The sequence below is a fragment of the Pterocles gutturalis genome, unplaced genomic scaffold (assembly GCF_000699245.1).
Source record: "Pterocles gutturalis isolate BGI_N339 unplaced genomic scaffold, ASM69924v1 scaffold41967, whole genome shotgun sequence".
Taxonomy (NCBI): Eukaryota; Metazoa; Chordata; class Aves; order Pterocliformes; family Pteroclidae; genus Pterocles; species Pterocles gutturalis.
This window is the reverse complement of record NW_010114266.1, coordinates 18,313-34,369: the sequence shown is the minus strand read 5'-3', so window position 1 is coordinate 34,369 and position 16,057 is coordinate 18,313. Positions and strand designations below refer to the sequence as shown.

The window sequence follows — 16,057 nt, the reverse complement described above, 5'->3', positions numbered from 1 at the left end:
AATCCCAGAAAAGAGATAAGAGCCTGAGACTCCAAGAACCGACTGAGAGAGCAAGATGACCCCGCGAGAGAGAGAAGTTCCGGATAGAGCCTCATCTGCATACTGGACATGACGTGCATGATATGGAATATAACATTGGCCAATTTGGGTTTCAGTCCTAAACCTGAGGTCAAATCCTAGGCTAGGAATTTGGGCTGTGCTGCCTCCCAGCTTCTCCTGCACCTGCAGACACTGGCACAGCAGAGAGGCTGAAAAAGTCCTTGACTGTCCTGGCAGCAACTGTAAACATCAGTATGTTTGTTATCAGCCTTCTCAGCACAAATCCAAAACATAGCCTCTTACTAGCTGCTGTGAAGAGCAGATTCTGTCTCACCCAAAACCAGGGCACAGCCACAGAGCATGTTGCAAGTGATTTGAGCACTTCAATTGCTTTCTTTTCTCTCTAGGGCAGTTGTTGTCTCTCTGGCAACATGTACCCATAGCACAGTCAGTACAGGTTCCAAACCCAGAGGAATAATGAGTTTCTTAAGGAAAAGGTGCTAGGCAGGCAGAGGAGTGAAATGTTAAGTAGAGATCAGATTACGAGGATTTTATAACATTTTTTAAGAGTCCTCTCAGGCTTTCTTTCTAGGCTACAGAGCTGTCTAAGGAGTTATGCTGCCACTGTCAGAATCCTCAAGATCTATGCAGTTGTATCTGTGAAAAAAAAGCAGCATTAAATCCCAACTAAAATTTTTTAGCTTGCCCATGCAGCAAGCATGCCTCTGCATGCACACAGCCTCTAATCATATCTACACAAACAGCTGGTGCTTAGAGCTCCAAAAGTCTGGCTTTGCCACGGAAGTAATGTCCCCTGCAGCAAGTGTTCACTATTACAAGCAGGCATCCTTTGCTCTTTTCTGATTCTAATTTGTCTGCTTTGCATAGGGGAGGTGTTTTTCCATTGTTCTAGGGAACTATATGCTAGGAAATCAGCCAGAAGCAACTGTGATTCTGGGATGTGGAGCTTAGCACAGATGCACAGCAAAGCTTATGATTCGTCTTCTGTCAGTTGATGCTCCATCTCTGTTTGGCTTAGCTCACATGGTTTTCACAGCTACAGTGAATTAACTAGGGCTTTCTGGTGGGCTGGTGGCCATCACAAATACATAGCTTGTACAGGTAAGTTACTCATATTTCAGCTGGTCGGCTGCAGTTTTACAAGCCAGCCACAAAGCTGCTGAAGAGCTCTTTCTGCAGTTCTGGCAGAATCAAAGAGAACAGCAGTTTGCTGTCCTCAAACCACATGGAAAGAAGAGAGAAAAAGACTGCTTGCTTCTGGAGCAGCTTTTCTTTGATCAGCTTAATTTGGTGCAGAGCCTTTTCAGGGCTTTTGGAAGAAGTGTGGACTGGCTTGTGCTGCATAGCTAGGAAGAGTTTTGTCTTCAGGAAGATAAAAAGCACTTTCCTGGCAAGGCAGATAAAGTTTGCTACTAAGCTACAGTGTGAAGAACTCCCTTTTATGTAGCTAGCACAATATGGAAAGGCACCCCCACCTTTCACAGAACACTATCGGTCATAAACTAGCTGTGATGTGGACAAGCCAACACAGAAGTTAAGGTAAAAAAGGTCCTCTCTCTGCATGTTAGCCAGGCTGGCAACGCTGCTGAGGTTTCTGATAGCTTTGCATGCATGTATTTTCCAGCTCTGCCAGGGAGGGAATGGAGAGTACTTGTGTTCCCTCTGAGACAAACCTCAAAGCTCATAATTAGAAAGTGATACAGCTGCAGTATAAAATGGGAAAGTGCCTTGCTGATAGGATTTTTGTGTGATTCCACTTTTTTTTTTTTTTTTTTCCATATGTGGCAGCAGGGGTGGAGATAGGGTCACTCCAATATGGACAGGACTGCTGTAGTCATTTCCCTCTTATTCTGAGAGGCTGTGTCCCTGGCTAATGCCTTTTGCTGAACAGTTGGATCACAGAAAGGAACCACTGAGCTGTTGCCTAAGCAGCTGGAGAGTGACAGTGTGTGACTGCCATGGGGAGAAGGAGAGGACAGATGACAATCACAGGGGAAGGCTGGGGGCTGCTGGGCCATAACAGCACACTGTGTGTTGCACAGCAATTGGGAGAAGGGAACAGAGAAAAGGGTTTTCCTCAGCAAGGCCTGAGGGGGCGAGATTCAGAGATTCTCCAAAAAGCAGCAGTACCCCATGCAGTGATTGACAGGAAGCTTTACATTTTGCCTTTGAAAATAGGGACTTTTGCTGTTGTTGTTGGTGCAGTTTTTCAGTTTTCTTCACATTTTCACTGTGTATACTATGGCTATTTCATAGTTTGCAAGACAAGTGTCAAGATGGGGGATTTTTTTACTCATTTATTCTTTGCAGTTTTAGACTGCCAGCTTGTGTTAAGTGCCTTTTACAATAATCTGTCTTTAATATTATAGCTGAGAACAAGGCTGCAAGGAATCAAGTGAAGTCATCTAGCCCAGCCCCAGGAGCTGGGGGCAGAATCTGATCTCTCATTGCTTAGTGGTGCTTGTCTAACCTGTTCTTAAGTCTCCAGTAATAGGTTCAGCACCATCCCTAAGCAGTCTGTTTTAGTGGCTACCTGCCCACAGGGTGCTCTTAGATCATTTTTCTAAAACTGTTCAAAATTAAAATTACCACTGTTGAATAAAATTATTCTATACTGTTCTCAAAGTGCAAATACACAAAACTGGAATCTGAGGAATTGAACAAATAACCCAGAAACAAGGGAGGTGGAGAGGGGAAGAAAAAGAATGTTGCAAACAATAGAATGAAAATATGCAATCTGAGATTAGCAGTTTATTCAGCTTTCACCCTTTAATGGGATGGAGCTCTGTTGAGCCTTTTCATCATGGGCTGCTTTCAGAAATCTGTGGGACATGCGTGGAAAGGCGTGGAAGCAAGCCCATGTTTGGATAGTGGGGGAAAGAATCCACCATTCCAGTTGCAACAGAGGAGGCATAACTTGGAGTGGTGAGAGTTAATTCCAATAAAACGAAGGATTCTTCGGTCTCAGAGAGCTAAAGCAAAAGCTTGTTGGGGTACATCCACGCAGCAGTGACTTGGAGATAAGAAGTCACAGTGAAGCTATCCTGAGGCAGTTTTCTTTTAATACTGCAGGTGAAAAAGCTCCAGCTAATTGGAAGTGTGGGCTAAGAAAACACAGCTCTTAGCATAAATGCAGATATGCCATGGCTGAGGCTGGTTCAACATGCCAGAGGACAGGGAAAACAATTTTGAATTAGTCTTCTTTCTAGTAATAACAATTGTTTGCTTGTGGTTCCTGTCAGTTCCCAGTGTGAGAATTAACTGTCCTTTTAATAGTCATAGAATCACAGAATGGTTTGGGTTGGAAGGGACCTTAAAGATCATCTAGTTCCAACCTCCCTGCCATGGGCAGGGACACCCTCCACTAGCCCAGGTTGCTCAAAGCCTCATCCAGCCTGGCCTTGAACACCTCCAAGGATGGGGCATCCACAGCTTCCCTGGGCAACCTGTTCCAGTGCCTCAACACCCTCACAGTAAAAAACTTCCTCCTAATATCCAATCTAAAGCTACCATCTTTCAGCTTAAAGCCGTTACCCCTCATCCTGCTGCTACACTCCCTGATGAAGAATCCCTCCCCATCTCTCCTGTAGCCCCCTTTTAGTGCTGGAAGGCTGCTCTAAGGTCTCCCTGTAGCCTCCTCTTCTCTAGGCTGAACAACCCCAACTCTCTCAGCCTGGAGTATCTGCCTATCTAGCTGTCTGCTTCTAAATGGGCCTACCTCTGACACCTCTGTTTGCCTTTGTTTACCTTGTGTCCTTCTGCTCCTGAATCTTGATAAGTCCTCTGTGCCAAAAGTGCCCAGTCTGATCCCTGGAGTGATCCTCAGAGACTATCTTGAGCTTGTTAAGTATTTCTTCTTGAGTTATCCTGAGGCCAAGTGATGATGGAGAGTTAGCCCTGGACACTTAAGAACTCTAAGATGAGAAAAGTAACAAGGGATTTTTTTATTCATTATTCAGTGTCCATTATTTCAAAAATCTTTGCTTCAGCTTAATTTTAAAATACTGTCTTTTTCCTTTGGAAAATCTCAGTACTAGACTAGTAATGAAAGTTATACCTCTGTACGTAAAGATGTATTTTGGGCTACTGGAAAACCCTTGAGGATATGCCAGAGAAACTGGTGTAAAAATATACCCGTGAAACAGGCATTGTTGTAATTGGCCAAAAAGGTTACATTTTCCCCCTCCTGCAGTGTTGCATAACCAGAAAAAATCATCTCTATCCCTTCTGGACCGATTGAGAAGTCACTGTTGTAATGAAGCCATGATAAAACAGTTTCCATAAAAAGGCCTTTTTATTTCTTAGTGAACGTGATGCATTCACAAAATAGATATATTTTTGCAAGCCTTAGCTGGTGTACTTGGAGTTAACATTGCTGGTGCCCTGTTAGTATCTCCCTGTTTGTGTTGCTATTAAATGGAGTTGCTTGCTGATGGAATGCCAAATTTTGCACTTAAAAAGGACCCTTGCTAAGTTTTTTTTACTGAGAAAAATTGTCTTGTACTGATGAAACCCTATACTTTCAACTTGGAAAAAGAAGCACCTAGAAAATACTTGTTATGCCACAACACTCTGAAATGTACTACACAACAAAGCTATCAAAAGTCCCAAATTTTTCCAGTTGGCAAAAGACTCAGTAAACACATTTCTTTGACAAAGTTTTCTTTTCCGTGTCTGGCATGCCAGAGATTGTTGGGGGAGGGGATCTGCAAAGAGGAAATTTGTGATTCTGTGGTGGAAGGAAAGCCATGAAAGAGGAAGGGTGAGCTAAGGTTACTTGGCTGGATGTCTTGTAGCAAATGTGGCTTTAGCATCACCTTTATAGTGAGAATTACAGCCAGAGATTAATTTGGGCACAGAAGAGAAGGAAATAAATAAATATGGAAAAGAATACACATTTTGGAGAATATTATGAAAAAAATAATCCAATAACTCTAGTGAACAAGTAAAAAGATGCAGCCTATACTTCCTAGCAATACTGGCAAGATGCTTCTGAAGAAAATAGTATTTGTCAACAGGTGCTTACCACATGCCTTCACTGTACTGTGGCCTGACAGTGTACAGGACTCAGTCCCAAAAGCCATGAAGGCAGAGTTTGTTGGTCCATTCCATAGGTTCCTCGATCTGCTTTATGCAGCACCAAACTTATTGCATCTGAGGTTAGTACTCCATCCTGAAAAATTACTGCTGTTCACAGTGCATGTCTAAATATTTATTCCAGGAGTTAACACAAAATGGAATAGAAAAATAGGATTCCCTGACAAAATCCTGTCCAGCTCCTCTGGCTATTTTTAGGAGTCTGCACAGGTCTTCTGCTTCCTTGCAAGCCTCTCATTCCAGGTTTTGATGGGTCTTGCTTTTACAACCCTTTTCCACCATCCCATTAGCCGTAGCTTCAAAGTGAAGCATGCCAGTGATGCCTATACATGTAATGGATGTATGAGTCTGTGTAATGAACAGTTAGTTCTCTGAATACAAAGGGTGGAAAACTAAAAAGGACTATCCTGAGTGTAGACTAGTGATTTGGTGAAAGGCAAAATCTATCATCCTAGATCAGGAGGGGGCACAGGGCAGCAAAGCAATGTGAGGAAACAGATCTGGAAGGGATAAAATAGGTAAACTCACTTGTTCAGTGCTGTGAGATGTTAATATTGGTACTCTGGGTAGCACAAACAAGTGTTTATCCTCACATTGTCACTACAATTCAAAAGCTTTCTACATAAATGCAACACTGTAGGCACACTAAAATTTCAAGCAGAGAACAGAATACATAATATCTGGTCATTTCCTATGTAGCAAGAATTGCCATGTGATGATGCAGGGTTTTTTATTAGTTAGCAGAAGAGCTTAGTGTAAAATAATCCCTATCAGAGAGGCTTGAGTCAAAGGGCTTTTCACTGGAGGGTGACTAAGTTACCAGGCACAATATTAAGGTCCTTTTCTGATTTCTCATCCATTTCAATCCCTAGAAAATGAACAGTGTCTGTGAATAGACACTTTTCCCAACCTATTGTTCAAACTCAGCTCACGCTATCTGTTCAGCGAAAAGCTATGCCTTTTCTGTGTGCTGGTTTCAATAGCACAGAAACAAAGAACAGAGTTACATGAATATCAGCTCAGCCTCTTGTTTTTCCCTTGAGCTTCACCTCCTAGAGCTGCTCAGCCTAAAATCCTTCTTCCTCAGAGACCCTTTTCTGACTTTCACTATAGTAAGGTGGGGAAGCAGCCTTCTGCTCTCAGGTCATAACCTCCCCTCTAGACATATTTTCCATCAAGAATCAACATAGGCTAAAAAAAGACAAGTGATGTTGCTGTAAACTCACATATTTCTTTTAGAGAGATTTAAACTGATAAGTGGAAAAGCCACAGACACAATAGTTCTTCCCCTTTACTCCCTTCAAGATCATTTTGCCAAAAGCAGAGATGTTTTCTTCCTGAAGGGACTGTATCCCATGGGAAAGATGCCTGTTGGAGCAGGGGAAAAGTGTGAGGAGGAAGGACCAGCTGAGAGGAATCATTACGGACTGACCTCATGTCTCCATTCTTCATCCCTCTGCATTGCTTGGGGCAGGGAGGAGGTAGAAGAGTTGTGAACGAAGAAAGAATTTGAGCCTGGGAAGAAGTTTGGGGGAAGGTATTATTTTATCTTTTGTTTTTGTTTCTCACTATCCAAATCTATTTTAATGGGCAATAAATTGCATCTAGTTTTCCCCAAGGTGAGTCTTTTTTGCCTGTGATAGTAACTGGTGAGTGATCTTCCTGTCCTTACCTCAACCCATGAGATTTTCTTCTTATTTTCTCCCCCTGTTCTGCTGAGGAGAGGGAGTGAGAGAACAGCTGGGTGGCTGTCTGACAGCCAGCTAAGGTTAACCTACCACAGTAACTGAAACCAGAATGAAGACTGTCTTCTTTCCCAAAACCGGGGAGACATTGTGGAAAATTCCTTTTTCTTCAAGATATAATGTTAGAGTAAAGCTAAGCATGACATTCCCTCCTTTTGCCTTTGCGGAAACATTTTTGTTGTAATCATAGTGCTACACTCACACATCCATTTTTACACTCATAAAGCATCAAAGTTATGTTGCATTAATAGACCTCTGAATCACATTCTACTATGTGTTCATTCTGAATTTAACTAATTTCACAGGTTAGAGGAGATGAGCTATGAAACTGCCTTAAAAGGCTTGAAATTCTCTTTCTGTTTTCTGTGACTTGGAATTTTTTTTTGTTGTTTATTCACATATATGGTACATATTCTAAGTATGTATTTAGGGGTGGGTTTTTTATAAAAACTTTTGTGGAGCTAGCTAGTAAAGATAACAAAAACCCAAATAACTGAAAAACATGCAGTAAAAGAAAGCCAGACAGATTTTATAGCCATTGAAATGCACTGTAGAATTACCTTTCTAGAGTAGGCCAGTACATTCAGAACACTTCTTTTTGGTAAATAACTTCCACTCATTTTTCCTTCTATGTCATAGTGCTCTTTACATGGTTAACTGTTTTTAATTTCAGAACATCCCTGAGTAGATCTACGTTCAAAAGCAAAGGCTAGCAATTAGCAACCCCTAACTTTGATAGGTTTCACAAGAACCATATGGAAAAGAAGTTCTGGAAAGAGATTTATCACTTCTCTCAGGAAGAGACAACCAGAGAGAGGACAATAGGAGGCTACAGGAACTCCGCACTCCTTTTTTCCCCATGGAAAAAATGGTACCTCACAAAGATGCAGCATATCTCTACTTTTCCTAATTTTTAACACAGGACTGTGGCCTAAAAATGTAATCAAATATTTAAGAACACCTTTTTGTTCATTTTTATTTATGTGGGAACTATGTGAGGCTGCATATGGAAACAGAGGAGCTGAAAACATCTGTTGCTGCTTTCCCTCCCTAGCTATTTTAGGAGTCCTCTGGAGAAGGCATGAATGTTCATCTCCATGTAGCCATCAGGCACGAACTAGTTTTCTAACAATCTTATTGATTACAGAATTAAAGTTCCAGTCCCTTTCTTTTCCCTTCTTCTAATCCTATGTCCTCCATATGCACAGATATGAATGGACCAAATCTGCAGCATGTTATCCCTTACACAGATACAAGAACAGAATCAAAGGACAATTTTTGTCTGTCTTGTGTGTCTCTTAAACTCTTGGCCTAGGCTTTAAGCAAAAAGTCTCCTCAAGGTACAGACTGATTTGTATCAAGTATGAGATATAATCAAATCTTACTTTTAATTTATGTCAATTGGCTTCTAAGGTGAAGAGGAGAAATATTGTCACTTTGTCATGAAAAATGCAAGAAGCCATACCCTCTCCACTCAAAGAAAATTTCTGAGGTTACAGCTCAGTGATATTCAAGTTCTACCCATTTTGATGTCTGATTGCTTTAATAGGACATATATGTGTAACTTAATACCTGATGTTATTTTCTCTCTTCTCTTTTTTCCCAGAACAAATTATGACATCGACATCTAAAGGAATTTTCCGGCCATTTTTTATTATCTTCATCGTCCTTGGTTGTTTCATGGCATTTATACTAATTTATATCAAACCAACAAATAGCTGGATCTCTGGTCCTATAGAATCAGCCAGTTCAGTTTTGAAAATGAAGAGCTTCTTTTCTTCCAAAACTGATAATCTTAATGAAACTACTATTTTGATCTGGGTTTGGCCATTTGGTCAGACATTCGATCTAACATCCTGCCAAACAATGTTCAATATCCGCGGGTGCCATCTGACTATTGACCGCTCACTATATAACAGATCCCATGCTGTTCTCATTCATCACAGGGACATTAGCTGGGATCTGACTAATTTACCTCAGCAAGCCAGGCCACCATTCCAGAAGTGGATTTGGATGAACTTGGAGTCTCCAACTCATACTCCACAAAAGAGTGGCATTGAACACCTCTTTAACCTGACCCTGACTTATCGGCGTGATTCAGACATTCAGGTGCCTTATGGCTTCATGATGGTCGGTACAAGCTCCTTTACATTTGAAGTGCCAAGTAAGGAAAACTTGGTCTGTTGGGTTGTAAGTAACTGGAACCCTGAGCACGCTCGAGTCAAGTATTACAATGAGCTTAGCAAATACATTGAAATCCATACCTACGGACAAGCCTTTGGAGACTACGTCAATGATAAAAACTTGATTCCTACTATCTCCACTTGCAAATTCTACCTTTCCTTTGAAAATTCAATCCACAAAGATTATATTACCGAGAAACTTTACAATGCTCTTCTGGCCGGATCAGTACCCGTTGTACTGGGCCCTTCCAGAGAAAACTATGAGAATTACATTCCAGCAGACTCTTTCATACATGTGGAAGATTTTCTCTCCCCCAGAGAGCTGGCGGAATACCTTCTGATGCTTGACAAAAATAACAAGATGTACCTTAGTTACTTCAACTGGAAGAAGGATTTCTCAGTGCATCTTCCTAGGTTCTGGGAATCACATGCATGTCTTGCTTGTGACCATGTGAAAAGACACCAGGAATACAAGTCCATTGGAAATTTAGAAAAATGGTTTTGGAATTAATATGTGTGTGGGGGGGTGTGTGTGTGTGGGTGTGTGCACTTTTTTGAAGAGGCCAGAAGAAACATCAGTCCAAGTGGAGAGGAAAGGAAAAGAGAAAAAAAAAGAAGGAAAAGAGAACCTTATGTCATGGTTTATCAGCTATCCTCTCTTGGCTATCCTATTTGTATTTTATAAGAGATTTTAAAAGAGCAGCAGCAGCAGTCATCAATACTCTGTTTTAAATTCTAATGTACATACTAATTATGAGCACTGAAGAATATTTGATTGTTTACTATAACTTTTAAACAAGATTTTCCGCATTTTCTGTGAAATATATCCCAGTCTTACACTTAAAGTAGTCATTTTTAACACTTCTTTTTTATTTTTAGCATTATATTTGCTGTTTAACCTATTTGGAAAATGAGAACCCAACTTTTAAATGCCAGAGAGAACTTTAAGAACATAATTTTCTGTTCCAGTCTGAAATGTGTGTAATATTTCAAAAGACAGTAAAGTCTTTTATGGTTCATCTTAAATTTTAAGAGCACAGTAAAGTTCAATACCTACCATTATTACAGTGTGGTCAATTGTACCCCTTTTTAAGAGTGATGAACCTAGAAATATAGTTTTTAAGAGGTATTACAATAGTAGACAGTCTTTGTTTCTAAAAATGTTTCCTAACAAATAGCTGCATTAAGTTACTTTAGGAATATGTCTGTTCTCACCCTCTGAAGAACAAAGAAGTCAGAAATAGAGAAGATGAGCAAACTTAGTCACCAGAGCCCAGATTCATCCAATTTTTGAGTGTATTTAAATGCAGCATGTCCTTAAGTCTCCTTGTGTCTCAAGTATTGTTTACCTGAACCAGGGCTGTAAGTGGTGTTATACTGATTCATATATAGACAGATTTTAACATAGGAGGAAATTACTTCAGCCACATGCACTGAATTCAGCTGGTAATAATGGGTTTTTAGAAATAGCTTGTTGCGAAATTTCAGCAATTTCTCTCATACAGTTTCTTAAATAATTGTGAATTTGTCCCCAACTCTGTAAAGACGTGTTGAACTTTAATTGTAGCTAGACAACTTGCTGTTGAATGTGGAAAAAAAATAACAGTTGATTTTCTGAAAGAAATATGCTGAAATTCAGTAAATAAGTTAATAGGCTGACATACTTAACCATTCAACTCATTAAGCTAATGAATTTCGGTTTTTAAAAATATTTTATGTGACAGGTATAAACAAATGCACTCTTAAGAGCAGAACTTGTCATCAAAATTTGAATATATAAATAGGTTCTTAAGTATAAAAATTGCTCTGATAGCAAATACGAAAATGTGATGATTGTCATGATTGTTTAAAATGTCTACTTTTAACATGTGTCACTTGATTTTATTACTCTTTTCTTTCAGCTAAAATCAGCTTAAATATCTGATTACTATATATATTCATGTGTACAAGGTTGGTTTTAGTGACATAAGTGTACGGATATGTTTTGGTATCAAGTGAAAGCTAATCACCTTGGTTTTTCAGGTCAAAATGTTACAGATCACACAGTCTACTGAAAAAAAAAAAAAAAGTTTAACTGAAAAAACTTCAGCTTGTAAGGTATAAGACCCTGATCAAGCAAAGTCGTTGATCAAGTACTTTTAAGACTAAAATTGCAGACAACAAGTAAAGGAGTAAGGGATGATAAACATTTAGCAAAAGGTAATTTGTCAGATATTTTTTTTTGCCCCAGGCTGGAAAAGAAACACAGAAGGCTGTAAGAGTAATGTAGTTAGATTCCTAAAACAGGAAACTCCATGGAAAGGTTATAGAAACACTTGTGCTCTCCCTATGGCTTCAAAAGCTGTACTCTGATCCAGATATATATTTATACTATTTATTGCTGTCTTTAAAAGCTAGTTTGCAATATACTGTGAACCTCCTAAACTCACCAGCATTCCAGTATGAAACAAGATGAGCTAACCTTGCAAATTACTGCAATATAATGAAACCCAGTCTTCTGAAAACAAAGTGCTGACATGGATGCAATGGGAGCAGCATTTCAGTCATTTTGAAGGCAAGTGGCTATTGCCTACAGTCTGTCCTACAGGACATCATACCTTTTGTTCTCAGGAGGGCTGTGAAATTCTAAGTCACTAAATGTGCCCCTCCTTTGGCTGGATGATCTGATTCCCTTGGTGCTGGAATTTTGAAGTTCTTTGCATTGATGTCAGTGGAAGTACATTCCGTTATTTCATTCCTCATTTTGGATAGTGGGAGTTACGCTGTGTGTTACAAGGCCTTATGTCAAATCAGACTGGCTTCTTGGCATCAAGATTCAGCTAATAAATTCTTATACGAATAACAAGCAAGCACAATAATAAGATATATGACTTGTTACTACAAATATCAATCAGTGTATGTACAGGATAATTTTTAAATACATGCTAAATTTTAAGCCTGTAAGTAATGTCATTACTTCTGTGAGCACTGGATCCAGTCAGCATGGCTAATCTTGGGCTGAATTTTAAGAAATGTGAAAGTCTTTTTGATGGAAGTGGAAAGAGAGTTTTTCTTTTCACAGAAACTCCACTCAAGGCTTGTATGCTTTGCATTCAGGACGCATTGCTAAAAATGCTTCAAAGGTTAATAAAACAAGAGAGAAATATAATCCAGATGGAAATGACCAAGAATCATGACCAAATCCTAAACAAGAGACATGACCCTAATGCCTCACTGACATTCTTGAAGAGTGTGGTCTGGAAAGTAAGTGAGGCAGCCATTTAATGAAGATTTAAGGTGATCTACAGGTAATAAGCCTTAAGCAGTTCTGGATATAAAGAGCTTTACTGACAGAAGATGAAGCATCTTCGGGCATGTCCAGCCTAGGCGGTAAATGATGCAAAGCAATGGATGTAAAACACCTGGACCCCATGCACATAAAGGCAGTCTACCTAGGCCTACACACCTAACTCACAGCAGATTGATTGCAGTCTATATATAACATTAAGCGTTGGGATGTTTGTGCTCCTTCAGTGAGCTACACTACATGAACAGCTAACATAAATACACTCAAATCATAAATCGCTATGAAGGAGAAAGAGCAAAACCAATTAATTTTGGAAGGGTAAATTACAGGAAATTAGCTAAAATAGAGAACAAGGTATTATTTATGCCTTGGTACCACTGTCAAAAGAAGATACTTGTAATGACAGATGAGAAATCATACTAATTCTTACTATTTTTGCAACAATTTTATTTCAGGCATTGAGTCTATTTTGTTTGCCAGCCCACAGTAATCTTGCCTATGCGGTTGTCACAAGTTAACTCGGCAGTCACTGAAAACAGAGTAATCATTATTAGTTCTTTTACAGTGGCTTCTTTTGAATGTTTTTAGGGTCTCTGTCGCACACTGAGCTATCAACATTTCTGCCTTTCTCACTGTGGAAAATAAGACCCAAACCATATTTTTATACTATCTGCAGATGCACTGTTACCCCACTGAATGTGAACAGACATTAGACACAACTGGAAGCAGATCCTTCTAACACAGAGTTTTCCTTTCATTTCAGACAGACAGTGACCACAGTAGCTCTTGCTCAGTATGAGATCTCCATTCCTTAGTGAAGCCTGGCTGCCAGTTTCTTTGAATCCCTCTTGCTATCTGCGATGGCTGTACTCACAATGAACAAGCAGCCCAAGCGAGGCCCGCAGAATGTGCGAGACACATCCAGCAACGTATTTGTCTTTTGAGAAACAGATCAAATAAAATGAAAGTTGGACTGAAAGAGCATGACTGTGGGGATTTGTAGAGTTCATGCAGGCTGAGCAAGATAGAGGAAATTGGCACTGCTGAGCACAGTGAATGGCTACTCACTGTTTCTAGCTGCTCATGTTTGTTTCTCAAATTGGGCTTTAAAAAAATAAACATAACACATAATTTACTTCCATCTCTAATCAAGCAAGCTTCAGTTAAATAACAAATAACTGTTGCTGATTATTCAGGAACAGCACTGGCCTTGTATTATCTCTTTTATTAGACAAAAAATAACATTCAGGGGAAGAGTGAAGTCTGTCAGAAAGCTGATCATATTTCTTAATGGTCTTCAAGAATCCTTATTCTTATTTCCTTTTCTTTTTTGATTTTGAAGTAACTCTTCATGTCCTTATGCCACAATACTTTCTGGACTTGAGTCAAGGAAGACCTTCAGCACACACATATGACCATCAGACTCAAGCACGTGCTTAAGTTTAAGAGCATCTTAAACGCTTTAAAGAATCAGAGCTTTGAATGGTAGGCTTTTATTGCCTTTGGGAATTGAGCCAGAGGGCACAGTCTATAGCCAACAGAGGCAAATTTGCGTGGCCTCTTTTGCATCATGTGTGTCCATTCTGTGAGTAGACTGGCTACTCCACACTGAAAACTGTTTGGACTAATTCTGGCATGGTGTCTGTCCAATATAGCTTGGCTCTACTCTTCTGATTCAGCATACACTATGTGCCACCACCGCCTCAGGCCATCCCCTCAGCATGGCACTGTACTGTACAGCCTGCCTGCACTGTGCAGGGGGAGTGAATGTCCATGTGATAGAAGGACATGAGAGAAGCTTGCTGAGATAGTATTTTGGGGACTATCCTAGGAAGAAAGAATAAAACCTGGTCATATGTGCATCCTTTTAATCTGGACTGAGTGCCCTAGGGAGGGTCAGTCTCAGCCACACCTGATTTGCCTTTTGGCAGAAAATGTTTGGTTCAGTCTAAATGAGACTCTGTGAGCGATCAACTGTGTGTGCAAAGACGGAACAAGAGGTGTGTCTGTGCAGGCTGACAGCGAGGCTTCTGACCTATTTAAACCTAACGGTGAAAGTTAATCAAATACTCAGGTGTTTCCTTGGTCAAAACTAGTACATTACTGAGAAGAGAGTCCAGGGGAAGTATTTGTTTATGTACCAGTCAGTGGGCTTTTTCATTAATATAGGCTGACAGTTCTGGTTGGTTTCTTTGTTTGTTTGTTTTTAATGTAAGTGATATTTAAATGTTAGAAATCAATCAATATGATTCATAGAAGATAGTTATTTCAGCTTCATCTTTCACTCCTTGCTCAGGCAAATCTTCCACCGGCGTCAGCAGGTGATTTGGGAGATTCTGATGCTAGTGATAAAGGATTGAGACAAGGGTGGAATGTCTGGGTTAAAAAACAACTTTCTGATTCATGGATGTTTCCCTTCTAATATTTGAATAACTAATTCTAGTGCTATAGCCAATTCCACCTTCAGAGAATCAGTGTGAAATTCATACTGGTTGGCTATGTTCATAAAAGGTACAGAAATGCCAAGAAATTGATTAAATAAACCATGCAGTAGTAATTTAAATTTATGGCAAAAATGTCACAGAGCGATACAGATAATAAAACCATAAACTCATGAGAAATAATTAGGCCTAGAGACATCACCCTGCAGTTTTCATATTGGAAAAAGTCACTTCATTACTCTATTGGAAAGGTAATTAATTGGGAATCATTTATGTCACCATATTCTCTACGCAATTAACTGAAATCAACAGTTTCTGTGCAGTGGATAATTCAGAGATTTGCTCATGTGGCAGGGAGCCTTTCACCTCCAGGTTAATAGCCTGAATTATGAGTAGGTTGGTATGGACCGCTGTTTGGCAACCTCTCGTAGATGACGGTGATCTCAGTCAGGTTTCTTATTCTTGCTTTCGGTCAAGGAGGCAAAAACTGAGCTGAGACTCATCTGAGTTCTTCTGTGCATTTCTCGGCATGCTCACGGGGTGGCTTAGGAGGCTCTCACTCCTGCAGCCTGTACCATGCCTGTTTATGATTACACTGAAGACTTCACTGTTCTAAATAATAAGAGTATTGGCATTTTTTTGAGGTACAGTGCCAGTCTGTACAAATTAAGTATTCATAGATGGAGGAACACTTCATTAACTTTCCTAAGTAAATAATTAGTAGGAAAATTATTTAGTCATTGCAAATTGGCAGCAAAAGAGCTTGTTTGTTATTCTTTATATGAATTAGTCCAGTGAAAAACAGGCCTTGATGAAACTTTATCCCCCTGGCTTGGTACAGCCTGTTTGGATCCTGATACAGGGACATGCATGATAGCAAAATTTGAAAGATATGTGGTAAACCAACACTTACGTATACACAAAGTTGGGATAAATTTCCTATAGAGCCTTGAAGCTGTAACTAAACACTTTAGCAGTCACCAGATGAAAAATGTTCCCATCAATCCTTTTCTTTATAACATAAGAAAAGCCAGTTTGATGTATGTTGTCTGGCAAATAAATTAACTGCAAAATTTACGTTCTCCTTTGCTGTTTTGTTTTGTAACACGTGTTGTAAGAAATGAGATTTAAAAGTTTGTAAAGTTAACTCCCTTGGTGCAATTTAATGTTTTAAAGATTCAGTGGGTATACTGAAGAGAAGAAAGTGAGAAGCTTTTCCATCTATCCAAAAATGTGCAAAACTGT

The 16,057-nt window shown here is 39.7% G+C and overlaps 1 protein-coding gene across 1 annotated transcript; it reads left to right on the top strand.

Moving 5' to 3' along the window:
* The first annotated feature begins 8,516 nt into the window (after positions 1–8,516).
* FUT9 (fucosyltransferase 9 (alpha (1,3) fucosyltransferase)) lies at positions 8,517–9,596 on the top strand. Its single transcript, XM_010074779.1, has one exon. It carries the CDS (start codon positions 8,517–8,519, stop codon positions 9,594–9,596), a length of 1,080 nt encoding a protein of 359 aa, XP_010073081.1.
* Positions 9,597–16,057: the final 6,461 nt, after the last annotated feature.

Bases quoted from the DNA above. Each gene is read 5' to 3' on its own strand.
- FUT9 (XM_010074779.1), top strand. From the start codon at position 8,517: ATGACATCGACATCTAAAGGAATTTTCCGGCCATTTTTTATTATCTTC.